General features: G+C 46.6%; 1 protein-coding gene across 2 annotated transcripts in view; it reads right to left on the minus strand.

Annotated features, from left to right (window-relative positions):
- Nucleotides 1-22,484, minus strand: part of LOC126520583 (uncharacterized) — a 155,959-nt gene that overhangs the window by 121,747 nt on the left and 11,728 nt on the right. For both annotated transcript variants that reach the window (XM_055065578.1, XM_055065579.1), the window contains exons 4-5: nt 3,708-3,756; nt 1,687-1,782 (exon numbers count right to left, since the gene is read on the minus strand). In XM_055065578.1, coding sequence (XP_054921553.1) covers nt 1,687-1,782; nt 3,708-3,756 — 145 coding nt within the window. The remainder of the gene's footprint in view (nt 1-1,686; nt 1,783-3,707; nt 3,757-22,484) is intronic.

A 22,484-nucleotide genomic window follows, 5' to 3' on the forward strand; every position in this document is an offset into this window, starting at 1 on the left:
TCTAAGACAGGGCGTAGAATAGCATCTACCATGCCGACTCACAAGAGCGGATACCTCAGCAAAGGCTTTCCTGTAGTCAGTTTGGGGCTTGCATTCAGTAAAAGAGAAGCCAATCGTCCATAAGGCTATAACCAGAGTTTTGCTCTATAACTTGCCCAACGTACAGAACTAAAGCGGCAGAAGAACACGTTTTGGCCTTCGTGAGAGAACATTACGCAATAGTTCTACAGAGGGTGCCCAGCTGAACTATTTGTTCCGCCGCAATCTAGCTGTAGAAAGCGCTTAGGTGGTGCCTATGGGGCAGCTTAGTTAATTTGCGATAAATCTTCGTGACGACTGAGATGGAGCTGCTGGAAATAAACGCAGACATCGGTAAATCATCTAGGTGAGACTACAGCTCTAAGGTACGAATGCCTGCTTGCCATACGAGCTTGTTTATCGAATCTTTCATACCTAAGACAAGCGTCGACTGGAACCATCTTCCTGCTTGTAGCGCTCTCATCCCAGATGTTAACAGTTTCAAATCTGCTATTTATAATAATTTCTCGTTAAATTGAATGCACCTGTATTTTTTTAACCAATTCGCTCTATAACACGTTCGGACCTTGAGATTATATGAAATAAATAAATAAACAAATAAATAAACAAATAAATAGCAATAACTTTATAGAAATCACAATTAATGTTCTGCTGCCAGATGCAACACTAATAATAGCTATATTATATCAAAATATGTTCCTAGACCGCCCAAGAAAGCTTTAAACGTCCACGCAGTACTCTCTTGTTCTAGTGCATCAAAGTAAACAATTTCAAACCCCCGTAAGAAAGTTCAAATATAGGACCAAGTACTTTGGGCGAGAGTAACTCGTTAAAAAAGACGGGGCTGAAAGAAACAAGTGAAGGAAAAGTGTGCATGACTTCCTGAAATAATTAACCAACAACTAACGTCGAAGTAGTGTTAACAAAGTTCCAAATTAATTATAATGCGACCATGATATCTATAATGAGCTGTTACGTGGTATAAATATTTCTAACAATTCTTCGACATACTACAGTCGAACCCGGTTATAACGAACAGGCTTATGAGCTGAAAACAGTTCGATATACCAAGTAATTCCCTGGACCAAAACTCGCCTATAGCAAACTATTGTAATGCGTTCGTTATATATGCATTCATTACAGCATGTGAAGCAAAGAAGCAGAGACGGAACCAGTTTATTTAAAGTAAAACTACGCATGCTTGGCAGTAATTTTTGCTTGTGCCATGAACTGCGTCTCCGCGTCGCTAAGAACGGCGTTCTCGATGCGTGAGATTGTGCAGACCTTCGAGCCTACTCAAAAAAGAAAGTATGACAGAAAAAGAAACTATACATGTAAAAAAACGCCCCTGATCGGCATGCAAGTGGCCTTATGGCGCTGGCAGCTGGCGTTCCGTGTTCAATATAACGATCAGTTCGTTATGACCGAGCTGTTTTACATTACCATCGGTCAATCAGATCCGAATTTTCGAAATAAAGAATAATTCGCTTTATTCGTGGTTGGCTATTCGTGGTTGGCTATATTAGTGTCACGGTTTATCCACAAGCTGCGCCACTTACCACTCCTTCCTACAATGTCCCGCTAGGATCGGAGGGAGACATTGCCATCGTCTGGGCATCGTGTTAGCCAGGGCGAAGTGCAACTCACCTGAAGCGTTCCACCGCTGGAATCCGTGCGGCTGCTCAGCCGGGCTGCCAGGTTTGGTCGCCAGCAGGCTTCGAGGATAGAGCGGCGTCGGCGGCTCTGCGGACGTAGCGCACAGCGATGAGGCCCCGGCCGCGTCACACAGTTGGGCCTCGCGCTGAGGAAACGCTCCAAAACAGATTGCAAATTCCACGAAGGTCACGCGGATGGTTGGAACAGGCACGACAAACTTAGGCAATTGAGAAAGAAAAATTCGTTTACTTTCGCTTTTTCAGCAGAGCTTGCTTATATCTCTCAAGCATGCTATAAGCAACGTCCGATAACGTAGTGCATTTCTCTGTACATTTCACTATCCCAGACATCACAGCTGTGTTCACTGCAATACGTAAATTGAGTAACCCTTGTACTACATTGCAAAGAAAAAAAGCATTGCGAGGCCAGTGTGCACAAGAGATTAAGCACGTGTTAGTCCCATCGCCTGAAGTCACAAGGGCGCGAAGCTAAAACAGCCGTCATTCGCAAAAAGCCACAACCTTAATTCGCATAACAAGGCAGTATTGCCACGCGGAGAGGAGCGAAGTAGCAATTGAACAACTAGACCTCCCCCCCCTCCCGCCATGAACAGGTACGACAGCCGGTGCTTAAGCTACTCGTGTTTTTCTGACGGTCCTTCGTCGCCAACGCTCACTTATCGGTGACAGTTTCAGAAGGTGGACCAACTGTTCCCTATCTCGCGCCTGTAAAGGGTGCCGCAATAAGTACCAAAACGCATAGAGGCAAAGCATCCTAAGGGCCTATTTTGCTTTATTCGTGTTTAGAGGTCAGAGCAAGAAATCAATACCAGTCTAGTTGATGAAAGTACGTTTTTTATGTGCATAGACATACCGTAAGCAGCTTAAACGTACATTTCTCGCCGAAAGTCCCGCGGACAGGGCGCGTAGGGTAAGAGGTGAATCCGGACCGTGCGCTGAGTTGTACTGCATTTCCAGCATTCTGATTCACAGGAAGGAATAAGTGCTGTAATTTTCATACTCTTCAACCCTTAAACGTAAATAACGCAGCAGCAGCTCCGCTTCACAGCACGGAGCCATCTCCGGTCACTGGCACAGTGGCTTGTGAGCTAATAGACATGATCGCATACTTTGACGTAAAGTACAGGTAAGTTTTCTTTTATTCTCTCTCTCTCTATCTTCCTTTTTTTTCCTTAGGCTTTACAAAGAACGTTTGCAACGAAAATTGACCGAGTGTTACTGTTGATTGTACCACGCGGCGCTCACAGAATGGTGCTAACAGAGCGGTAACTCATCGTCACTCTCGTATACAAGATGATGCGTCGGAAAACTCACGGCTTGAGCTGGTTGGTCCTTGAAATTTCGGCAACGAACAAGTTAGACACGAAGGAGCGAAAAGGGAGCATACAAAGAAGAAAGGTGCAACTGGGTGGCGAAGGAGGGAGAGGGGGCAGGCACAGATTGCAAAGGAACGGCAATCGGGTAATATAGCAGTCTGCCAAAAAATGAGAAGAAATGATGGCGCTGGGAATCGCGCAGTTGGCTTCGCTTCCACTCAGTCGTAACCACCAATAAAGAAACAATAATAGTAATTTGGCTGCGTGGTTGAGCTTAACTTTGCGTTACCACTACGTGATTCTTTTTCTTTTTTTTAATCTTCTCGCGGTCTTATTATCCTACTCATTTTTTCCCTTAGACTTTATCTGGTTCCCCGCAACTTCCAAAGCAAAACTGTAAGCATGAAAACAGCGGATGTTATGATGTTGTTAACATAAGGTGTTGGTGCTGGAGTGAGTTACTGGCCCGCGAGCTGACAGAGCTAAGTGGAAGCAAAGTCCAGAAAAAGGGGATTAAGAAATATACGAAAATGTTAAGAGAGCATGTGATAAAAAAAGAAGAAGATCCAGGCAAGTGAGACTTGGAGAGAAAAATAAATTCGATGTTACTGAAAACAGAGAAGACTGGGACCTGTAGTTCCGCAGTTAAGTTGGAAAAGATATATAAAAAGCTTACCTTTTTGCAATGGTGGACTTCCATGGTGCTCAGAGCCGTTCACTTTGGTCTGCAAAGAAGATAAAATTGTAGTAGTTAAAACATTCGCCAAGAACAGCGAGGAAAAATCTTTGGAAGAAAATGATTCTGTATCCGCTTTCTCGAGTGCCGCTTCCGAGTCGCTGCATAATCTCTCCCTCACGTTCATATCTGGCCTGTCGGTAATATTGTACGTCTATAGGAATTTCGCATGTAGCTCAGCACGTATTTTGCTTGTAGCTGCGCTTGTCTATGAATAAGGAAGTTTGCTTTCGTGGTATTGGGATAGAACGCTGAGCCATGCGTCGTTACCGCCGGTAAAAGAAGTGTGGCGCATTTAACTGAGGGCTTTAGCCACGCCTTACTATATCGCACAAGAAAGCACGTTTCTGTTTGGCAAAACGAAGCAGCTACGAGGCGAAGGACTACCGAGTTACTGGCTCTTACGGAAAGGCTGCTTGTCCATGTAAGTCGCTAACCTGGTCACCCATTCAGCTGAAGAGCAGGAAAGTCGAATGCTTACTTCATTCACCTTGTCATTTGCAATGCTCCTACAAACTTCACATTTTTTGTTAATCACTCGTGGCTCATCGTAAGCGCCAGGTTTATTGATACCCACAAGTTGTCCATAGTCAATTTTAGTGATGTTTTCTGTGTGAAGCTACGCACTATCTCGTGTGCGGTAAGTCAATTTACAAACAGGTAGGGAATTAGACGACATACGCGTTGTTGGAGCGTACCTATTGGTCGACCTTCGCTTTCTGACAACGTTCTGAAGTGAACGTTGCTGCGATTTTATGCTCACAAACAACGCCATTGGTCCCGAGAAACATGTAAGTACAGCATTCTCCAGGCTCAGTTCCAGCGCATGCCGCAAGCTTCCGACCAAGCACCCTTTCTAGAGAAGTTGAAAATCGAAGGAAAGCTGAAAAGAAAGCCTTTGCTGGGATCAGTGCTAAAACTCAAGGCGTTGAGGAGGAAGAAGAATTAAAGGACTTCTGCAAACAGAGAGAAAGGGCTTGCACGGATAAGGACTTTTGCACGCAATTTCGTATTATAGTTTGCTTGCATAAGGCATTATATCTAAGTGCATTAGCGGACCAAATTTCCTTAGCTAGCTTTCGCAGCGATACGCCATTTTTGAAGCGGCAAGAGAACAAAGCTTACAGCTTTGTGCATTCATCAATGGAGACACCGTAACAGCCGAACGCCACAGTGACTTGAGCAAGCGCTATCAGTTGCTGTATGAAGGAACAGTCGTCAGTCTCAGTACGGTGCCAGGTATAGGACGCCGCAAGGTGCAACGCGCGTCTACTCAGCTCACGCTTTCCTCCTCGCATTCAGTGAAGATGACAGCGGAGCGAACAAATACACAGATCTTAACAGCAATCGGCCACGATGTAAAGAACACCTGACGTGCCCGAGAGGGCAGATACCGATCCAAAGAAACAAGTCGCAAAAGCATTCAAAGCGCGCAATTAAACTGAGCTTCTCACCATTCCACCACCGCAACAAAGCAGAAAACTCCATTACTCGTTTGTCCGTTAATCTGCCGCGCATTTTGCTCCTGTTTTTTTGCCGTCCATTTCTTTCGATGCCCCCGAACACCCTCGCCGACAGATCTTGGGGCTGTATTGTTGTAGCGCTCCTTGCTCCCTGGCCAGGGGGTGCAGGGGCGAGGGTGGCGAGTGTAAATGAAATGCGCGGTAAAACAAGCGACCGCTGAGTCAGCGATGCACCCCGGGAGTGCGGAAGACGAAGAAGCGCTGCAAGAAAAACGAAAGCCAGGAGGGTGCACGCACTCCCTCCTTTCCCCAAAACAGCGCAGGGCGGCGTTAAAAAATCCGGCCCGTCCCCAGCGTGGCCTCCCCGTCCAACGTGCGGTGTTAATCTCTTTCTCCCCTTTAATTAAACCCTCCTCTAATGAGCCGCGAGAGGAGGAGAAAGAGGAGAATTAGACTCGCGATGCACAGGACCCACAAACAAGCAAGAACGCAGAGCGCGCCTGCGGGGCCCCACGTCAAGACACGTGCTGAGGGTAAAAAAAAATCGAACACCCCCGGTAAAAAAAGAAGGAATAAAAAAATAAAACAGCATACTGAACACTCTGAAAAGAAAGAAGGAGAGAAACGTTGGGTAGTACGCTTCAGAATGCAAACGCGAACTGTCGGAAGAGACGAAGCCTGTTAGCTTACTCGCACGACCTGGCCCACGCGCAGGCGCTGCGAGTGGTTTCGAAGGGAGCGAGGCAACGATACAGGAGTAAGGAGGAAGGGGACCTAAGGGGTATCGCAGATGTTTCCTGCCGCTGGCCCTTTCACTTGCAGAAGTTCGCGATGGTGCGTTTCTCTCGCTCGAAAAGGTATGCCAAGGGCTCTCGGGGAGCCGATGCTTTCGCGCGCTGCTCTTCGCAGCCCGGCGAACATTGTGGGCGCCCTGACAAAGCTGGTCAGACGTGTAGGCGGATACTGCGCCGTTGTCTTGGGCAAATACTAGGTGCGCTATGCCCACGAAAAAAAAAATACAAGAAATATGACAGCTAGTACCAAGTCGTTCCTTAGTTTGGTAGTTTCAGACGCAAGAAATCCCGGCCATTATTATGCAACAAAGCTTTCTTATATATAAACATTGTAACGAACATAAACATCGTAGCGAACAGTACTGTACAGGATTTTTCGCAATGCCTCCATTAGATCGTGCTGTTCGATTGTCTTGAAACAAAATTCTAGGAAGAATCAAGCCGCAGGTCGAATACGTTCATCAGATCGTTTTTGAGCAGCTTTCATGCGACTTACGAGGCCACTCGGGCGTTTATCTTCAGAATAGTTCTTTATTTTGGTACGATAAGCGTGTTGTAATTTACAGCCTATATTAACTGACAAGAATCCAGGTTGTTTAGCGAAGACGACCTCACATTTCAATTTCCCCTTCCATTCACAAAAATACGTGTTTATACTCATCTGAACAAGAAACATTTTAGAAACTTTGCCATATTCCTCTAGTAAAAGAAGGATTCAGTTCAGGTCCAGCGAGGTACACAAAAATGCACCGTGCACTATCTATGAGTTGCTGTCTCTGTTTCAGATAGTCACCTTTTTTTTTGCGTGTTTTTTAGCTTCAGAAAAGCCGCTAAGCCGTCAAGTTGGAGCTCGGTGGTCAAAGTAAGTTCAATACCCCCACCCCCCCCCCTTCTCCTGAACAAAGGTCACCCGTAATATTTCCTCGTTGTTTGCTTCACACAGCAGGGTAATATATTCGTCTAGAAGGAACTCAGATTAGCGAAGTAAAGAAACGCCGCAAGAGAAACCATTTAAATCGCTGTATAACCGTACACATATCTTTATTTTTCGACTCTCGCTTCCGTTCATTATTGACGCCGTCTGTATTCTAAAGACAAAACTACCAAGTGTTCAAACCTGGCGCTCCATGGCTCTCTCCTTCTTGCGGTTCCGACCTGTGAATCTAGCAGTGCTCCATAGAGGGAGCCACAGACTCGGCTGCACGCACAAACCGCGGCCTGGAAAGCGCAGCTTTGGTTGCGAGGCGATGTGAGAGCGCGAAAAAAGAAAAATCATGGAGATTTTCGAGGACTTAAAGAACCTCCTTTTTGCTGTACCCAGTGTCAATGGTTGTGATTTTATCATTTTCGGGAGGAGGGAGCGAAACACTCAATTTCGACTTTTAATCCGCTATCGTATGGAACAGAAGCACCGACTCTACGTGGCCGTCTGCTGCGCTCGTTACGTTTCTAGGTAAATTGATAGTTTCGGTTGAGCGTGCATACCATGGTCTAACGAGTAGTTACGAAACTAAATGCTCGATAAGCGTACAACAGGAGAATAAAAAAAAAAAAAAATCTACGTAGTACAAGCAGTGCAATTCGCTGCTGCCTGAAAGCGTGCTTCGCCCAAACTTGGACTGTACTGCAGTGAAAGTCACATCCGACATATGAAAGCCTCGTCGTAACTAAGAGTTGACAATGTCGCGGCAGCGACTACTACCAAAAAACTACAATGTATAAAAGGTGACCCGAATAACAGATTGTTTTTTCGTTTTTTTTTTCATATATTTGAGGGACGATCGAGCTGATCTCATCAGGTTTACCATGAAAGACTTAGCCGCAAGCAAAATAGCCCGCACGAGATTGTGAGGAAGGCCTTTTGAACACTAAACACGGAAAACATGCACGGTGGTAACACGATTGCAGATACATTCGCAAACAAAAAATTATTATGTATCAAGCTTACCAAGAGTATTTGTCCAAGAAACTGGTACTTGATAATGGCTTTTGGAACAGAAGCTCGTGAAAGTAGTCCAAACGAACAGGGCACGTTTTAAGTTACATCAAGAGCATTGTTTCATTTCTGTTCTCGCATTCATCGTTTGCTAGAGAGCTACACAATAATGCAGCAAGGAGATATGTCCGCTTATTCTTGTGATATATATTACATCCATAGCACTGCCAATCGATCGAGCAGCAAGTGTTCGGTTTTTTATATTCGTCCAATAGTACAGACCTCGAAGGCTGAGGCTTCTTGTTTTGTCATCAAATATCATGCGGAATGTGTAGAAAAGACGATAAACCTGTCTTCCGCCAGTCATTCTTTAGATCAATTAATTATACCTCTCCTAATTGAGAGCAGCATTTGCAATGACGTGCAGCACAGTACAGATTGGGATCATTTGCATTCCAAGAACAACTGCGTTGTTGTTCTTGAACAGTGTATTGAAGCAAAAAGAAGACTGGGAAAAGACAACTCTATTTCATTATCTTCAATTATCACGAAACTGGGAAACGCTATCGGTATCAGATGTGCAAAGAAGATATCTTCAGGTGGTGCACACGTGTCCACTATGACGCCGAGTTTGCGTAATCAACAGAATTATCGAGAGATTAGGCGCGATGTTAAGTACTAGTATCAAATATTCTCGCTTGATATTTAATGATCGTGCTATTCCTACCAAATCGCAGAAATTAGATGTTTTCTTTTTCAGTCGTTGCACATTGATATACCCTTTTCATCGTGTTTTGCACTCTACGATAACTAGCGATAGTGTTTGTTTGTTTGTTTGTTTGTTTGTTTGTTTGTAATCTGGTGAGGCAATGACCTTTCGAAGAAGCGTCATTCTGTTTGCATGTTTACCTCTTTAGGTTGGCGAGTGCTTTATTTACCACTTGTGTCAAACTGCGAGGAGTGTTACCTTTTATAGAGTATATTACGTATATTGACCGCCATGACAGCGCCATGGCACGCCATAGGTATACGTTCATATTAGAGCGACCACGTCGCAAGTTTCTGGTGTACAACTAGCGCGCTCCTGAAATATTGTTCTTTGCCGAAGGGGAAAAGGAAAAAATGTCGCTAGGCTTCATTGCAAACGACCCAGAACGTAAACTTGCGCCGCCCCACTGGCTCATATGTTCTCACCGCTTACGACTTTCCAAGAGGTCGGCTGCCAAGAACGCTCGTATTGTTCGCACACAAGAATTGTTCGTACACCTGTTGTCATTGATAAAATTTCCACGGAATCTGCTTTAGACGCCGTTCCTCAAGTCACATAAGCCTGAGCCTTATTAAACAATTCACAAAGTGCACAGTGCGACCCTTTAGTCGCCTCCTCTTAGCAACGACGCGCTGGCAAGCAGGCTAGCAGCAGCCCGTGCTTGTTTCTCTTTTCTCGTCTACGCCTTTTTCGCGCACTTTTTCTTTAAGATGGAACCACACCAACTCGCCCAGCTCTCAGTCTTGAGCAACAAAGAAACAGCATGACGTCTTAGTGGGAAAAATTTCACCCGAGAAACAACGAAACAAGTCGGCCACGATGTTGGGGACGAGCGCCGCAGCCGAGCACAGCCGAACTGCCGTTCACGCGCTCGCTGGTAAGCTAGCTGTGAAGTTGAGCAGCGCGCAGTTGTGTAGTTAAATCTTTTTCAAAAGTAAAAGCAGGAAAATTGACTCCGCTTTATTGGCACAATTGTCGAAGCAAAAGTCGTGCGACTTCACTTTCTTTTGTATTTGGAAAGAAAGAATCTTCTTCTTCTTCTTCAAGATTGAACATATTTACGACCCATCTACGAAAGTATAGCTCACGCAACAGCATAGTTGCGGTCCCTAAAGGTTTCATCGAAGTATGCAGTTAGTATAGAGCATGAATCTCGCGCATATATATATATATATATATATGCGGATGAGATTAAGAAGTTTGCGGGGACAATATGGCCACAATTAGTACAAGACCGGGGTAGTTGGAGAAGTATGGGAGAGGCCTTTGCCCTGCAGTGGGCATAACCAGGCTGATGATGATGATATATATATATATAAGGAAGCGAGCTAGGTGGTTATTCCGAGTGGGGCGTCAGCAAAGGGTCACACAAATCTTGTACGTAGTGTCGCGTAGAATATAATAGATAGCAGAAGAGCACCAAGCTGATTTGAGTGGGTCGAACTTGTCGGCTGAATTCTTGTTCCAACACCCTCGCAGCCAATTAACGAAGCTTCGCAAGTTGCCGATGTTGTTTTATTTTCGTGTCAGATAATCTCCTTGTTTTGAGTGTCCAGTACGTGGAACGTGTACATTTGCGACGCGTGCTTTAACCTCGCCTTTCGTGGCGTCTCTTTCACGCCGCACAACGCGCACGCTGCAACGAAGCACAAATTGGGATTCTACGAGGTTGTCACGCAAAGCGATACAGCCACGTGACACTCGTTTAAGATGTCATTACGTACGGTGGAAGTTGAATGCCAGGTTGAGTTAAAGGCAAGCTGCACGCACGCGTCATGTGGATGTTGTAGGTCCGGCTCCCGCTGACGAGAAGTTGTGTTTTCTTGCACTTCAACCTTTTCTTCGTAAATAAATTGTGGAATTTCAATTAAAACACATAGTCGTTTCCCGTTGTTCTCATTTGATTCATTATCTGCTCGCTTTCATGTGGTTGTTACCAACTTATACATGTCACAGAAAAAAAAAAGGAAATCTTACAATACAATAATTTCATATTAAGATATGATTGACTGCAGTTACTCAATGGTGCACCGTGAAAGTAATCGAGGAATTACTGGTAAGTAATTTATAACTTCTACGTTACTTTTCCTCAAGCTGTTATAAACATTGCACATGTACATAAATAGAACGAGCTGCATGGCCTGGCACTTTCAGTGCGTCCTCTGATTGCCGTTGACAGTTGGTTTATCATCAGTGACAATTATTTTTCAGAAATATCGTCCGGCATTTTCCCTTGTTCTCTTGTGGCAGCCAGTGACACTGAAATCTCACTGCACGTGCGCGTTAGAGGGAATTGGACAGTTTTATAACGTGCGAACACCATGCGCACGAGATTGGGGTTACTCAATGCCGTGATGCTCGCGTTTCCGAGTCCGCTATGAAGCGCATGCGCTTCGTTGTTGCTGGGGCTCGGAGAAGGCGCTCCCGGAAGGGCCAGTGAAGAGCCGGAAAGTTGCCCGTACATGATTACCGGGCATTTACGTCCGCAGTGGCCGTCACTAACCAGACGCACTGCAGCACCAGTTTAATTCGTCGGCCAGCATTTCGTGCAGCCTTATAAGATAATGAGGTAAGTACTGAGTCCTCAGGTTCGCTTGTCTAAACATGCGCATCAAAGAAGATGCTGCGTGACACGACCCCGGCCGTTACTGAAATCCCCGCCAAATTCACGCTCTCAAAGCTTCGTCACCTGTTACAGCGCCTCGTCGATATAGTAACTGAATACATGTAATCGGTTACTAAAAAAGTAATGGAATTACAGTGAGCGTTACCGAGCAAGAAAAACGATCGATAAATTACAAAAGTACCAAAAATGTGATTGATTACAAGTAATTAACCACATGTAATCTGTTACGTACAAGTCAGGTTGTTACTAACAAACAATTGGAGCATTCCGATTCCTCTGACTCTTCTCTGAAATTCAATATACGCAACGCATACGTTCTGCGTAAGTGCTTCCACGCAGCGCGCGATGTTACCGTTATGCTCGCCGGTCGCGTTACAAAGGCGCCTTTCTGCCACCCCTGGTTTCCTAACTGCACCCTCAGCCATTGGCGCCAGTCAAGAACGCTTTGACGCAGAAAGCGAGAAGTGCACGAAAGGGAGCCGTCCGCGCGGCCAGCGTCCTGCCTTCGCACAGCTCACCGCGAGTCCGCTCTGCCCTGCCAGGGTTGAGGACAGCTGAGACAAAGGCGCGCGCAAGTTTTTAACGACTTCTAATGAGATGTGCCACCCGCGGGAGAGCGCGTTTGCGCCCACCACGCCGAACGCGCACGCGCCGCGAGCCTCCCTTTTTTTGTGCGCGCTCGCGCTCCCGCGTCTCTCGCGTGCTTGCTTGACCTTTTTTATTTTCTCTCTCTCTGCGCGCCTCGCATGCTCAGTCGTCCGCGCGACGGTGCTCCCCCCCGGGTTCTTCTTGCTTCTCTTTCGAATCGGGCTCCCCGTACGAGTGTTGGTTCTTTTCCTTTTGGGGCGGCTTGAGCGCGCGCTCTGATCTGCTGTTGCCGCTTGCCTTAATGATATCTTGCGCGCGTTTTCTTGTTCCTTTGACAGCGACCGGAGTTGTGTTCTTCGGACTTTGCTGCGCACGCTCTGGCAGAACCGTTTGCCTGTCGTCATTCTCGGTTTGCCCACTCTCTGTGTCTGCGTTCCTTCTTCTTTTTTTTTTTTTTTTTTTTTTTTGCGCCTATCGTCTGCGTGCCAGGGAACCGCGCGTCAAACGCGCACGTGCACGCGCGTGCGTGCCCAGATTTCTGGACTCGCTCGCGGTTCCCTTCAGGTCCCCAGGAGCCCTTCAATACCTCGGGCCATAAGCCGAGGGGTCCAGTTCTGCGGTCGATGGCAGCGGCACATTTGTCAGCCGAGCCCGCGTCGCTGTAAAGCGCCGGTTGCGCAGCGCGCGCCCGTCCGCGACACGCACGCTCTCGCCTCGCCACGAATGGCGCACGGCCTGTGGGCTTCGGTCAGTGCACTTTACGCTCGCAGTGCTGTCCTGCTATTCTGGGGCCGAATTTTTAAAGATTGCGAGGGAAGGTAAACGTACAAACTTCTTTACTCGAGGAAGGGAGGGCACGAAATCTCTGAGCAGGTTGCATTTAGGTGAGTGTGTGGGGCTGGTGTCCTGGGAACTTTTCGCACGTGACACGAGCGCGTTCTTCGTTGCCGCTTTGATTTATTTTCAATTTACTGACCCGTGGGCGTTGCGTAAGACGGGACGGCATAAGTAAACATTGGTACGCCGTTAACAACATAATACAAAGCGTGGCAGATAAAAACGCTAGTTCTGGAACAAAATTAAAACGAGACAAATATAAGTGTTTCAAGGGTGATAAACATCTTACAGAACCTGGCAACAAGTTGATCTTACAAGATTAGTAAGTATGATTTATAAAGGGAAAATCAGACATCCGATACCCGTTCGTAGCAATTGCTACACAGGAAGCCCATACGGGTTCCTCGAAAGAAAAACCTCGCAGTTGAAACAACTGCGAGGCTTTTCTTCCGAGGAACCCGTATGGGTTTCCTGTGTAGCAATTGCCACGAACGGGTGGATGTCTGATTTTCTCTTTATTAATTACCTCCCTCCACCTTGCGGGTTTCCGCAGTACTATTACCCCTAAGTATAATTTACATAAGTTCGAAAGAGACGCTTGATGAAAGAAGCCTTTATAAGCCGTTACGACCCGATGCAAGGTCTTACATTACTTTCTTTTTCTTTATACCCCCCCACCATGGTACACCCGTGAGCAAATATATACGGATCAGGGTTCGCGCGATGAAGCTGACTTTCTCCTCTGCCTGTGAATATAACTTAACATTAAAGAATGTAGTTGAACCTTGGCATTTGCGAAATTTCCAGTACCCTCGTCAATCGCAGTTTACGCATGTTACTAACGAAGAAATTCGGTTCTGTCGGTGACCATATGGTCCGTATACTTTTGCTCACGGGTATACGTTATTGGAGAGAGAATACCGCGAGGGCTATCGCATGAGCGAAGAAGGAGCTGATCGTTGCCAACATCCTTTTATGCCTTGTAAGACACGTCTGTGATAATCACATTACTAATGGCAGGCTGACAAGCACGTGTCTCTCTTGTACAGCATAATAGGACGAGCAAACACCGCAAATAGTGTTGTGAAATTAAAGTGATGAAAGTAAAGAGGCTGCCGTAGAGCTGCAGCGTGTGTCAGGGATGCCGTGAATGCATAAGTATAGCAATGTTTATCTCTATCGTTTCTAAACGGTGTCCCAGCTAACCTTAGCCAAGCTGTGCAACGAAAAAAAAAAAAAAGTTCAACATCACGGTGCAAGACAAGATTTTAAAAACTATGGTGTTCGACATTTCAGAACTCTGGCGACCGAACACCATGTCTTGTAATTGTGTCTTTCACCGTCTTTTTCAAATCTTTTTTTTTTTTTCGTTGAACAGCTTGGCCAACGTTAAGCTGAAACACACGGTAGATCTACAGCGAAACATATGCTCCCTCAGCATGACAAATACATTATGCTAATTCTGCCGCTTGTGCTAACTGGACAAAACAATGCCTATGGTGTTACAGCTTTGCGCCTGGAGTGAAATGCGTTCAGTGCACTGCATGCAGCATTATTTACGGTGACACGCACACACGCTATAGGTCAAACACGCTATAGAGAATCGGCACTGCATTCTGGATCGCCATCTCGGGGCTGAAGCTATAGTGTAGGTAGGACAGCTAGTCGCGGCATTATTTGCTCTGTTCCTCTCATATACTTAGATTTAGGCGCGCATGAAAGAACCCCGGCTGCTGAAAGTTGATCCGAACTCCTCCACCGTATACAGCGTCCCTCATAATACGCTCTGCAGTTCTGGTACTTGAAATCCCGAATTTAATTTGTCTTATTCCTATACTTCACTAAATATGACATAGAAGGACGTCGTGACAAGCCGAAAACATTACATTATAGGACATTGTAACATGGCTGAAACGTGACTGGACGTGTTGGCAAAGTGATGCACAGCAAGATAGAACGCCAGTTAGTAATGGTCGTATTCTGTTGTTATCAGTGTAAAGGCTGGCTATACTGTTATTTAGAAAGTTAGCCAGGATTATTAAGGCGAAAGCATTAGATCTATACGTTTATATGTCGCGTTCTGAGGTGAAGAAAGTATCCCCTGACGCAAGGAAGGCCAGAAGCGAACCAAAGCATGCCCAGCCGTACAGAACAGATGACTAATGATTAGCAAAGTTGATTAAAGATTGATTAGTGATTGAATTAAGGTGTATTAGTTTGGAGTAAGGTGGACTAAGGTCGATTAAGGAGGATTAGGATATTAAGGTAGATTAAGGTGAATTAGCGTAGGGCTTTGCAAGGCTTTCGCCTTCGCGTCTCTTAGGCTAAGGACACCTGCGAAATTTTTCTTTGTGTGTGTCTGAAATAAGAGCCATGTAGAAACTGAACAAAGCAACGTCACCGTGATACAAAGGGAAGAAAATATCCACATATAGGTGCATGGCCCATCGCGCTGGCGTCTGCAAATATAGGATACAGACTGCAATGAGGCGCTATACTTAAGAACACAAGCGAACGACGCAACCTGACTAGTATTTACATCAAGCAGAACATTGCGAAAGGACCACTAAAGTCGGGTCTGAGATCAGTTAGAAATCGGTTTGATCAGGTCGAGACGCGGTTTGAAAGACAGTTTTCGACTTCTCAACCCCACAGATAAGGTATATACTTCCAGCAAACGCGATATGAAGTACTACAATAAAGTTGAACACTTGTTCACCTCGCTTCATTCTATTTTATGCTTTCTTTTTATCGTGAGAACAGTGGCTAAATATGTTCTTTTCCAATCCATGTTGCTTGACTAGCATGTTTGATTCCGGAAATTGTCCTTTGCTCCAACCGGAACACCTCTTCCGTGCCCAAGATGTGCAACATGGAATCAGTGTGGAAAACGGTGCGAGGAATCTCCCTGAAGCTCGAAAGGATTCTTATTTTTTTCGGTAACCAAAGCCCACGTCGGAGTCACGACGTCGTGTTTCCCTAACCTAACGGCTCGCGTTGTTGGGGTCCAAAGCTGCAGGTCGTCTTTTGATCAAACGAAGTCCACACTGGTCTACCAGTTGTGCGTAGCGAGCAATCAGCATGAAAAACGAAGCAGAAATATCTCTCTAGCGGGAAAGCCGTTGGCCGCGGGGCACAACTGCTGCCAGCACGGCGCGACTGAGACGTCATTTGAAAGCGGAACCGCCGTCCTCGCGCTTTCAGGGAAGCGCGTCCTAATCTCGGTTGCTTCAAAAGCCGGGGGACGAAAACGGCGCGAGCGCCCTCCTCTTCCGAAGCGAGTCAACGGGCGCGAAGATAGCAGCGGGAAGAAGCCGGGAATAAGCGGCGTCCCGGACTCGAAACCGATGCGCAAGGGAGTGCGGCGAGAACTGCTTGGACAGGCCGTTTCCGCTGGTTGGTCGAGGGTTTTAGAGAAGTGCTGCGCTACGGCGAAGACCCTGACGCCGCTGGGTAACCACCGGTCGACCTCCTTTCATTGGGGTGCGGCGTTGTTTGATAAGGCGCCCTGCTTGGGAACCACGGCTGTTCCAGGGGCCTCGCGCTATAGAGGAAGAAAACCACTTCTGAAACTGGACGATCGCAGAAGCTCTCGTTTTACAAGAAATGATAGTAATGCTGAAGGAGAGAGAGAGAGAGAGAGATGCAAAAGAAAAAGAAGTGATCGAGGGGCTCTACTCTTTCTCGGCATCGGTCTTACCGGAAAAACAAAGCTAACGAGTTTCAGAAGTTAGTGTAGGACGAAATTACTCTTTTTCCATTATTCCTCATTCGTACATGCCATAGCAGCTCACCAGCGAGTTCTAAGGCTTCATTAAGATGGCGTGTTTAGCTTCGCTGCCTGGCTGCGCAGCAAATTTACGAATCGAAATAATACGAGTTGGCAAAGGTTTCCCGTCATCCTCGAAAGGTCATCACATTTTTTCACTTGCTTTGTTCTTAATTATTGGCCAACTTGTCAACGCACGTGTAGCACGCAGCCTCTCCATCGAAGCCCAGCTATAGGCTTCGTCGGAGCTGCGCAGAGTAAGAACTACTTCCATTACTTATATCCCCCGCTTTGACCTATCTAGCGCCTACTTCATGGTTGCCCACGTACGAGATTGGCTGCTGTGCTACGTACAATCCGCGAGGAAGGCGCTTCGTGGTGTAATAAAACTGCTAGCTTTCAGTGTTCAGCGTGTAAGCAGAAACTATCAGCGGTAATATAATATTTCGGCTCTCATGTGTCAAGCCAAGAAGTAAAAAAAAAAAAAAAAAAATTGCCGGCGTATCTATTCTTCGGATATGATTCGCGACGTTAATGTGATTAGCAGTGTTTGTTATGATGAGTGTGTAACTGGTGACGGGGCACATGTTTCATAACTTATGGTGAATATTGTGATCTTTTTTCCTTCGTTTCGGCAACGCGGTGTTGGCTGTTGGATAGCTATCTCGTTGCAATGGTCACCAAGCGGCCGCGCATGGGGCGCTATGCCTTTAATATACTTAAGGCCTTAGCGTCACCTTGGCATTTTCATTCTGGGGTATTGGCCAAGGATGGACACACACCGTTATTACATAAATCCATAGCACCGAAATTGTCTGTTCGGGCTCGTACCCGGTGACCCAAGTTGTCTACTATCGACTAGACAGCCGCCAATCGAAAGTTGTCTATATTCGAGAACATATGTGGCCCGCGTTGTCTGCTCGGCAAGACAGCGGAAAGCACATACCTGTGGCCCAAAGCTATATTTGACAAAATGAGCGCATATGTCCATTCGCGCTTGCTTTCTCGAAAGATGCGGGTTTTAATGGTCTGTTACCGGTGCAAGCATAGGCTTACAGAAATGCGCTTCATGTTATGTGCCTGTACTCATTACGCTTCCAATTCTCTTCACATCCATGGAACGCGTGACAGAGTGAGTGAGTGAGTGAATAAACTTTATTGTAGGTCAGGCGAGGACGCGAACTCGTCGCGCACCCGGCTAGTCCCACGTCGGGACCGGCAGGTGTAGCCCACCGGCCCGGTCGCGGGCACGCCGGACGGCCAGGATTTGCTTTTCTAGAGCGGGGCTACGCAAAAGCGAGTCCCACTCCTCCTTGATGAACTTGGGGTATGTCGACCCGCACTCCCAGAGCATGTGAGGTAGAGTGGAGGTTTGGCCGCAGGAGGGGCAGGCGTCGTCGCGATACACGTCGGGGTAAGCCTCGTGGAGAGCGGACAGACACGGATATGTGCTGGTCTGTAGGAGCCTAAGCGAAACGGCTTGCGCCCTATTCAACTTGGGGTGAGGGGGTGGAAAGACCCTTCTGGACATGTAGAAATATTTAATAATCTCATTGTGAGTAGCGGGAGCGTCCCTGTGACCGTAGAGAGGAGGGGAGTCAGTGCTCCTTATAGAGGAAGCGCGGTCGGTGAGGTCACGCGCAGCCTCGTGGGCAGACTCATTGAGGTTCGGGGGAGCACCCTCGACCGATCCTACGTGAGCGGGAAACCAGTGAATTGAATGGTTTGTGAGAGCATGTGGACTCGAGCCGCTAAGAAGACGAACAGCTTCCTTGGCGATGCAACCCTTTTGAAAAGCCCTAACTGCCGTTAGCTGGTTAACAAAATGTCAGCAGTCGGGGTGGCAACAGAAGGGACGGCGTAAGTAAGAGGCATATCAAAGGGCATCTTCCATTCATCATATAGGCTTCAAAACACCTTCACCACGCCATGACTAGTTCCTTAACGGTAACGAACAGAAAGGTAAGCTAGAGCAAGTGGGAGCCAAACCGAAATAAAAGAGTCGAAGGTATAAATGTTGGCCTCGTTTGAATGGTAAATCGCAACTTAGGTTCTGTACACGTTTGCGGCTGAAGCGTGCGCCGGCAGAGCGGGCGCGTAGTGAGCTCGGCGTCCTCCGTTTTTGAGCACCTCGGAGCAAGGAGAGAAAACCGCGTCTCGGCGTACAGGGAGGAAACGGCGTTTGCCGAGAACCCCGATGTCCTCGCAAGGCACGCCAGGCTCGGTGCCCGTGAAAGGATAAGCGCGCGTTTAATCAGCGCGCCCGGCTCGCGTTGTGCAAGCGCGTTTACACGGCGGTGACGCGGCCACAATGCGCGACCATTTTTCAGAGCAGTGCCCCCGCTGCGCAATGGATGGGCGCCGCGGGAGAGCGCGACGGCGGCGCGTGTCCGGACCACGCTTCGCCGAGGCTTTCTTCGGTGTCGCCGCCGTCTCGTGCCGGCGAAACCTACAGACCGGCATTCACACTTCGCCGCCACGCTTCGGAATGCGCTGCAGAAGATCGCTGCGGGCGGGAAAGTTTCTGCTGAATACGCGCCTCAATTAAATCATCAAAACGGCCCGTTGCCCACTTTTTTTGGCTCGAGTTATCCATAGGCTGCGCGAAGGACGCGTGCTTCCAGAAGCCCAACGACCACCGACATTTTTCGTACGCGGCTCCGGAAATCTCGGTAAGCCGTAGCCTGTGTAGTTGAGCTCGACAACACAAAATTCAACGGTAACCGCGAATTTGTTCCCCATATTCATAAACTGACGGCGTTCGACGTCCTAAGCTATACACGCGGTTTATGGAGAGACGACACAGTGGCTCCGCGCGTAGCGGTCCCGGTTACGCGAGCGACTCCATCGTGAAGCCCACGTGCAACGGTCACTTTATACAGGGGCGACTAACGACGCGTCGTGCAAGATGTGGAATGTGTAGGCGTACGGAGATCGCTCAATAAGTGTTACATGACACATTGAAGGGCATATTTTATTCTATTCAATGTAGATAATAGTCCAAAATACACGGTCTCGGTATAACCGGCCTACATAGTGTCTCTGTATGTGGAATCACTAGATTTACTGGGTGCTCGAAGTTTATTCCATTAAGTCGATTATCGTTTCCTTCGTCGCTGTTTGTTATTATCTTCATCAAAAGTTGCCTCATTATATAATGCCTCGTTTTCCGAGTGGGGCCTACCCTACTATAAGCCTCAGTACGGCTAGAACAGTTTTGTGGTTATATCCTCTTTACCTTTCAGGGAGGTATTTTTCCTCAGACGAGCCCCTCACTGAGCGCGACGGACCAATAGCAGCCGGCTCGTGCAACGTCCACGGCAGTCACACCCTCAGTCACACCCTCTCTGCCGATAATCTCTGTGCGGCAGCTTCGCAGTGGTGGCAAAGAATACTGCTCGTGGTCTTATACAAGGCCGACGTCTCCGTGGAGGCAAATCATACGATACGCATATTATAGCCCTGGCGTGCTACTCTAGCGAAAGCAACAAAGAGTTATTTTCTTCCCTGTCGCATCATTCTTCGAAATTAAACCATTACAACACTGACAACGGGCAGACTCCTAAAGTTCAGTTTTCGTCAAAGGTATGCAGGCCACTTCTAAAGTGCGGTACCAGTCTTCGGGCACAGCAAAGGAACAACTGAGACACCGTAGGTGCTTTCGCGCTCTGTAAAATGCTGTCTGCAACACCGTACCCGGCCAGATGGGGCCATTTTGCCGCGGCTTGTCTACATTCGCAAGTACGCCGGCGCGTGTCAAGCGCGCGCCAGGACTTAACTACAGGCCTGCGAACATGTCATATCTAGTCACGTAAGGCAAGTGAGAACAAGAAAATTAAATAAGTACACACAGGAGCGAAGACGAGCGCAAGCGCTCACTCCGTTCTTTGCCTGTTGCGGAAGACATCGAATGTCACGTAGATCAACTTGAGGTTGCAGTTACCTAGACTCTGGAACAGATTTCCGGGAATTCCCCTATCAGATGACTAAAAGATTACTAAAGCGTCCGGACCAGGACGAATTTTTCTTCAACTGTGAGGATTTTCTTCCGAGGAACCCGTATGGGTTTCCTTTGTAGCAATTGCTACGAACGGGTAGATGTCTGATTTTCCCTTTATTAAACAAACACAGGGAAACAGATATACAAACACGGGGGTGCTGATGGCAACAAACGTGCTCCATTGTGTTTGCCATCTATTATTAGTATATAGTTATTAGTAGAGAAGTTATCATGGTATAATTTAAACACATCAGTTATTGCTTGGATTAAGGAATATTTAAGCTCAATGCACCAGAAAGTAGTTTTAAACAGCCAACACTCGGATGACATTGAGGTAACGTCAGGAGTACCACAGGGATCCATCCGTCCTGGGCCCTCTACTATATTTAATTTACATGAATGACATATGTGTTGATATTTCATCTCCTATACGTTTATTCGCAGATGATTGTGTGTTATAAAGAGTTATTCATAATGAAAATGATTGTCTTGCCTTGCAAGAGGACCTGAACAAGGTGACGGATTGGAGCAAAAATTGGGGCATGCGTATAAATTTGCAGAAAACTGTTCACCTGTCTTTTACGAGAAAACGTACTCCTCATCAGTTTGAATACAAAATAAGCACTCAACAGCTGTCATCTGTATCCGAGTTCAAATATCTTGGTGTTTTTTTTACCGCCAATCTGTCATGGCACCGACATATTGAATACGTTTCAGCCAAGGCGTGTAGGGTAGTAGGTTTCTTGCGACGAAATGCAAAACATTTTCCTTCGGAAACTAAGCAACTCCTGTATAATACGAATGTTAGATCTATCCTCGATTATGCTTGCACTGTATGGGACCCTTGGCTAAAGGTTGACATACAAAAGTTACAACGAGTGCAAAATTTAACGGCTCGTTTTGTGTTCCGTAATTACTCTAGGCATTTCAGCGTATCACGTGCGAAAGAGAATCTTGGCTGGGAACTATTAGAGGAAAGAAGAAAATCACTCAGGTTAAAGTCCTTTCATAACATATTTCATTCTAGAACTGGTATTGAACGCGATAAGTACATACTTAGGCCTGATTATGTATCTTTACGTCTAGATCATGTGAATAAGGTAAGAGAAATAAAATGCAAAACCGAAATGCTAAGAATGTCTTTTTTCCCCAGGACGATTTCGAACTGGAACAGGTTACCGCAGGACTCTGTAACAATTCTGTCTAATGATGCATTTTTTTCTTCCTTGTTATAACATGTTCTTTTGATGAATGAAGTTGTGCTCTAAGGACCAATGCTGTCTGACGATGTATCTTTCTTTTTCTTCTTTAAGATAACATATTCTGAAGTTTTGTTTCACAGGGTGTATATGTTGTGACGTAAATTATTTTGCATTTATTATGAAATGACTTGTACTGTTTGTTGTATAAACTATTTGACCCCCCCCCCCCACTTTAATGCCACACTGGCGCTGTGGGTACTGTAATAAATTAAAAAAAAATATTGTTGCGCAAAGTTTCCAGAGTTATCGTGCATGCATGCCCAATGGTTAGTTTTTCACACTCGCCATTGTCCAAAATGAATCCGGAACTGGATGCGAACTGGATAAGTAAGTCTGGATGCGACCGGTTGTTTATTAGAGCAACAAAATCGCTGCAAAAAAAAAAAAAAAAAGAAAGACGTGCGTAGCATCTCCTCGGGGAGTTATCTGAATGATGCGTAAGCACTTCGTAGTAACGACGTGATGTTGAGTGGTCATGCGCTGGTGTGTTTGCTATAATTGCGATAACGATCGTGAAAGAATCGTGAAACGGAGAAGCGCGGTTTCACCACCGGACTGTTAAGTGGGACCTTCACGAAACGACGTAGAAGAGGCGAGTAGAAGTAATGTTAACTCGTGTCAAAGAGAGCCCGCAGCGGATGTGGACGTGGGATGAAATGACGAGGGAGACGTA

The sequence above is a fragment of the Dermacentor andersoni genome, chromosome 3 (genome assembly GCF_023375885.2).
Source record: "Dermacentor andersoni chromosome 3, qqDerAnde1_hic_scaffold, whole genome shotgun sequence".
In the NCBI taxonomy this organism is placed as follows: Eukaryota; Metazoa; Arthropoda; class Arachnida; order Ixodida; family Ixodidae; genus Dermacentor; species Dermacentor andersoni.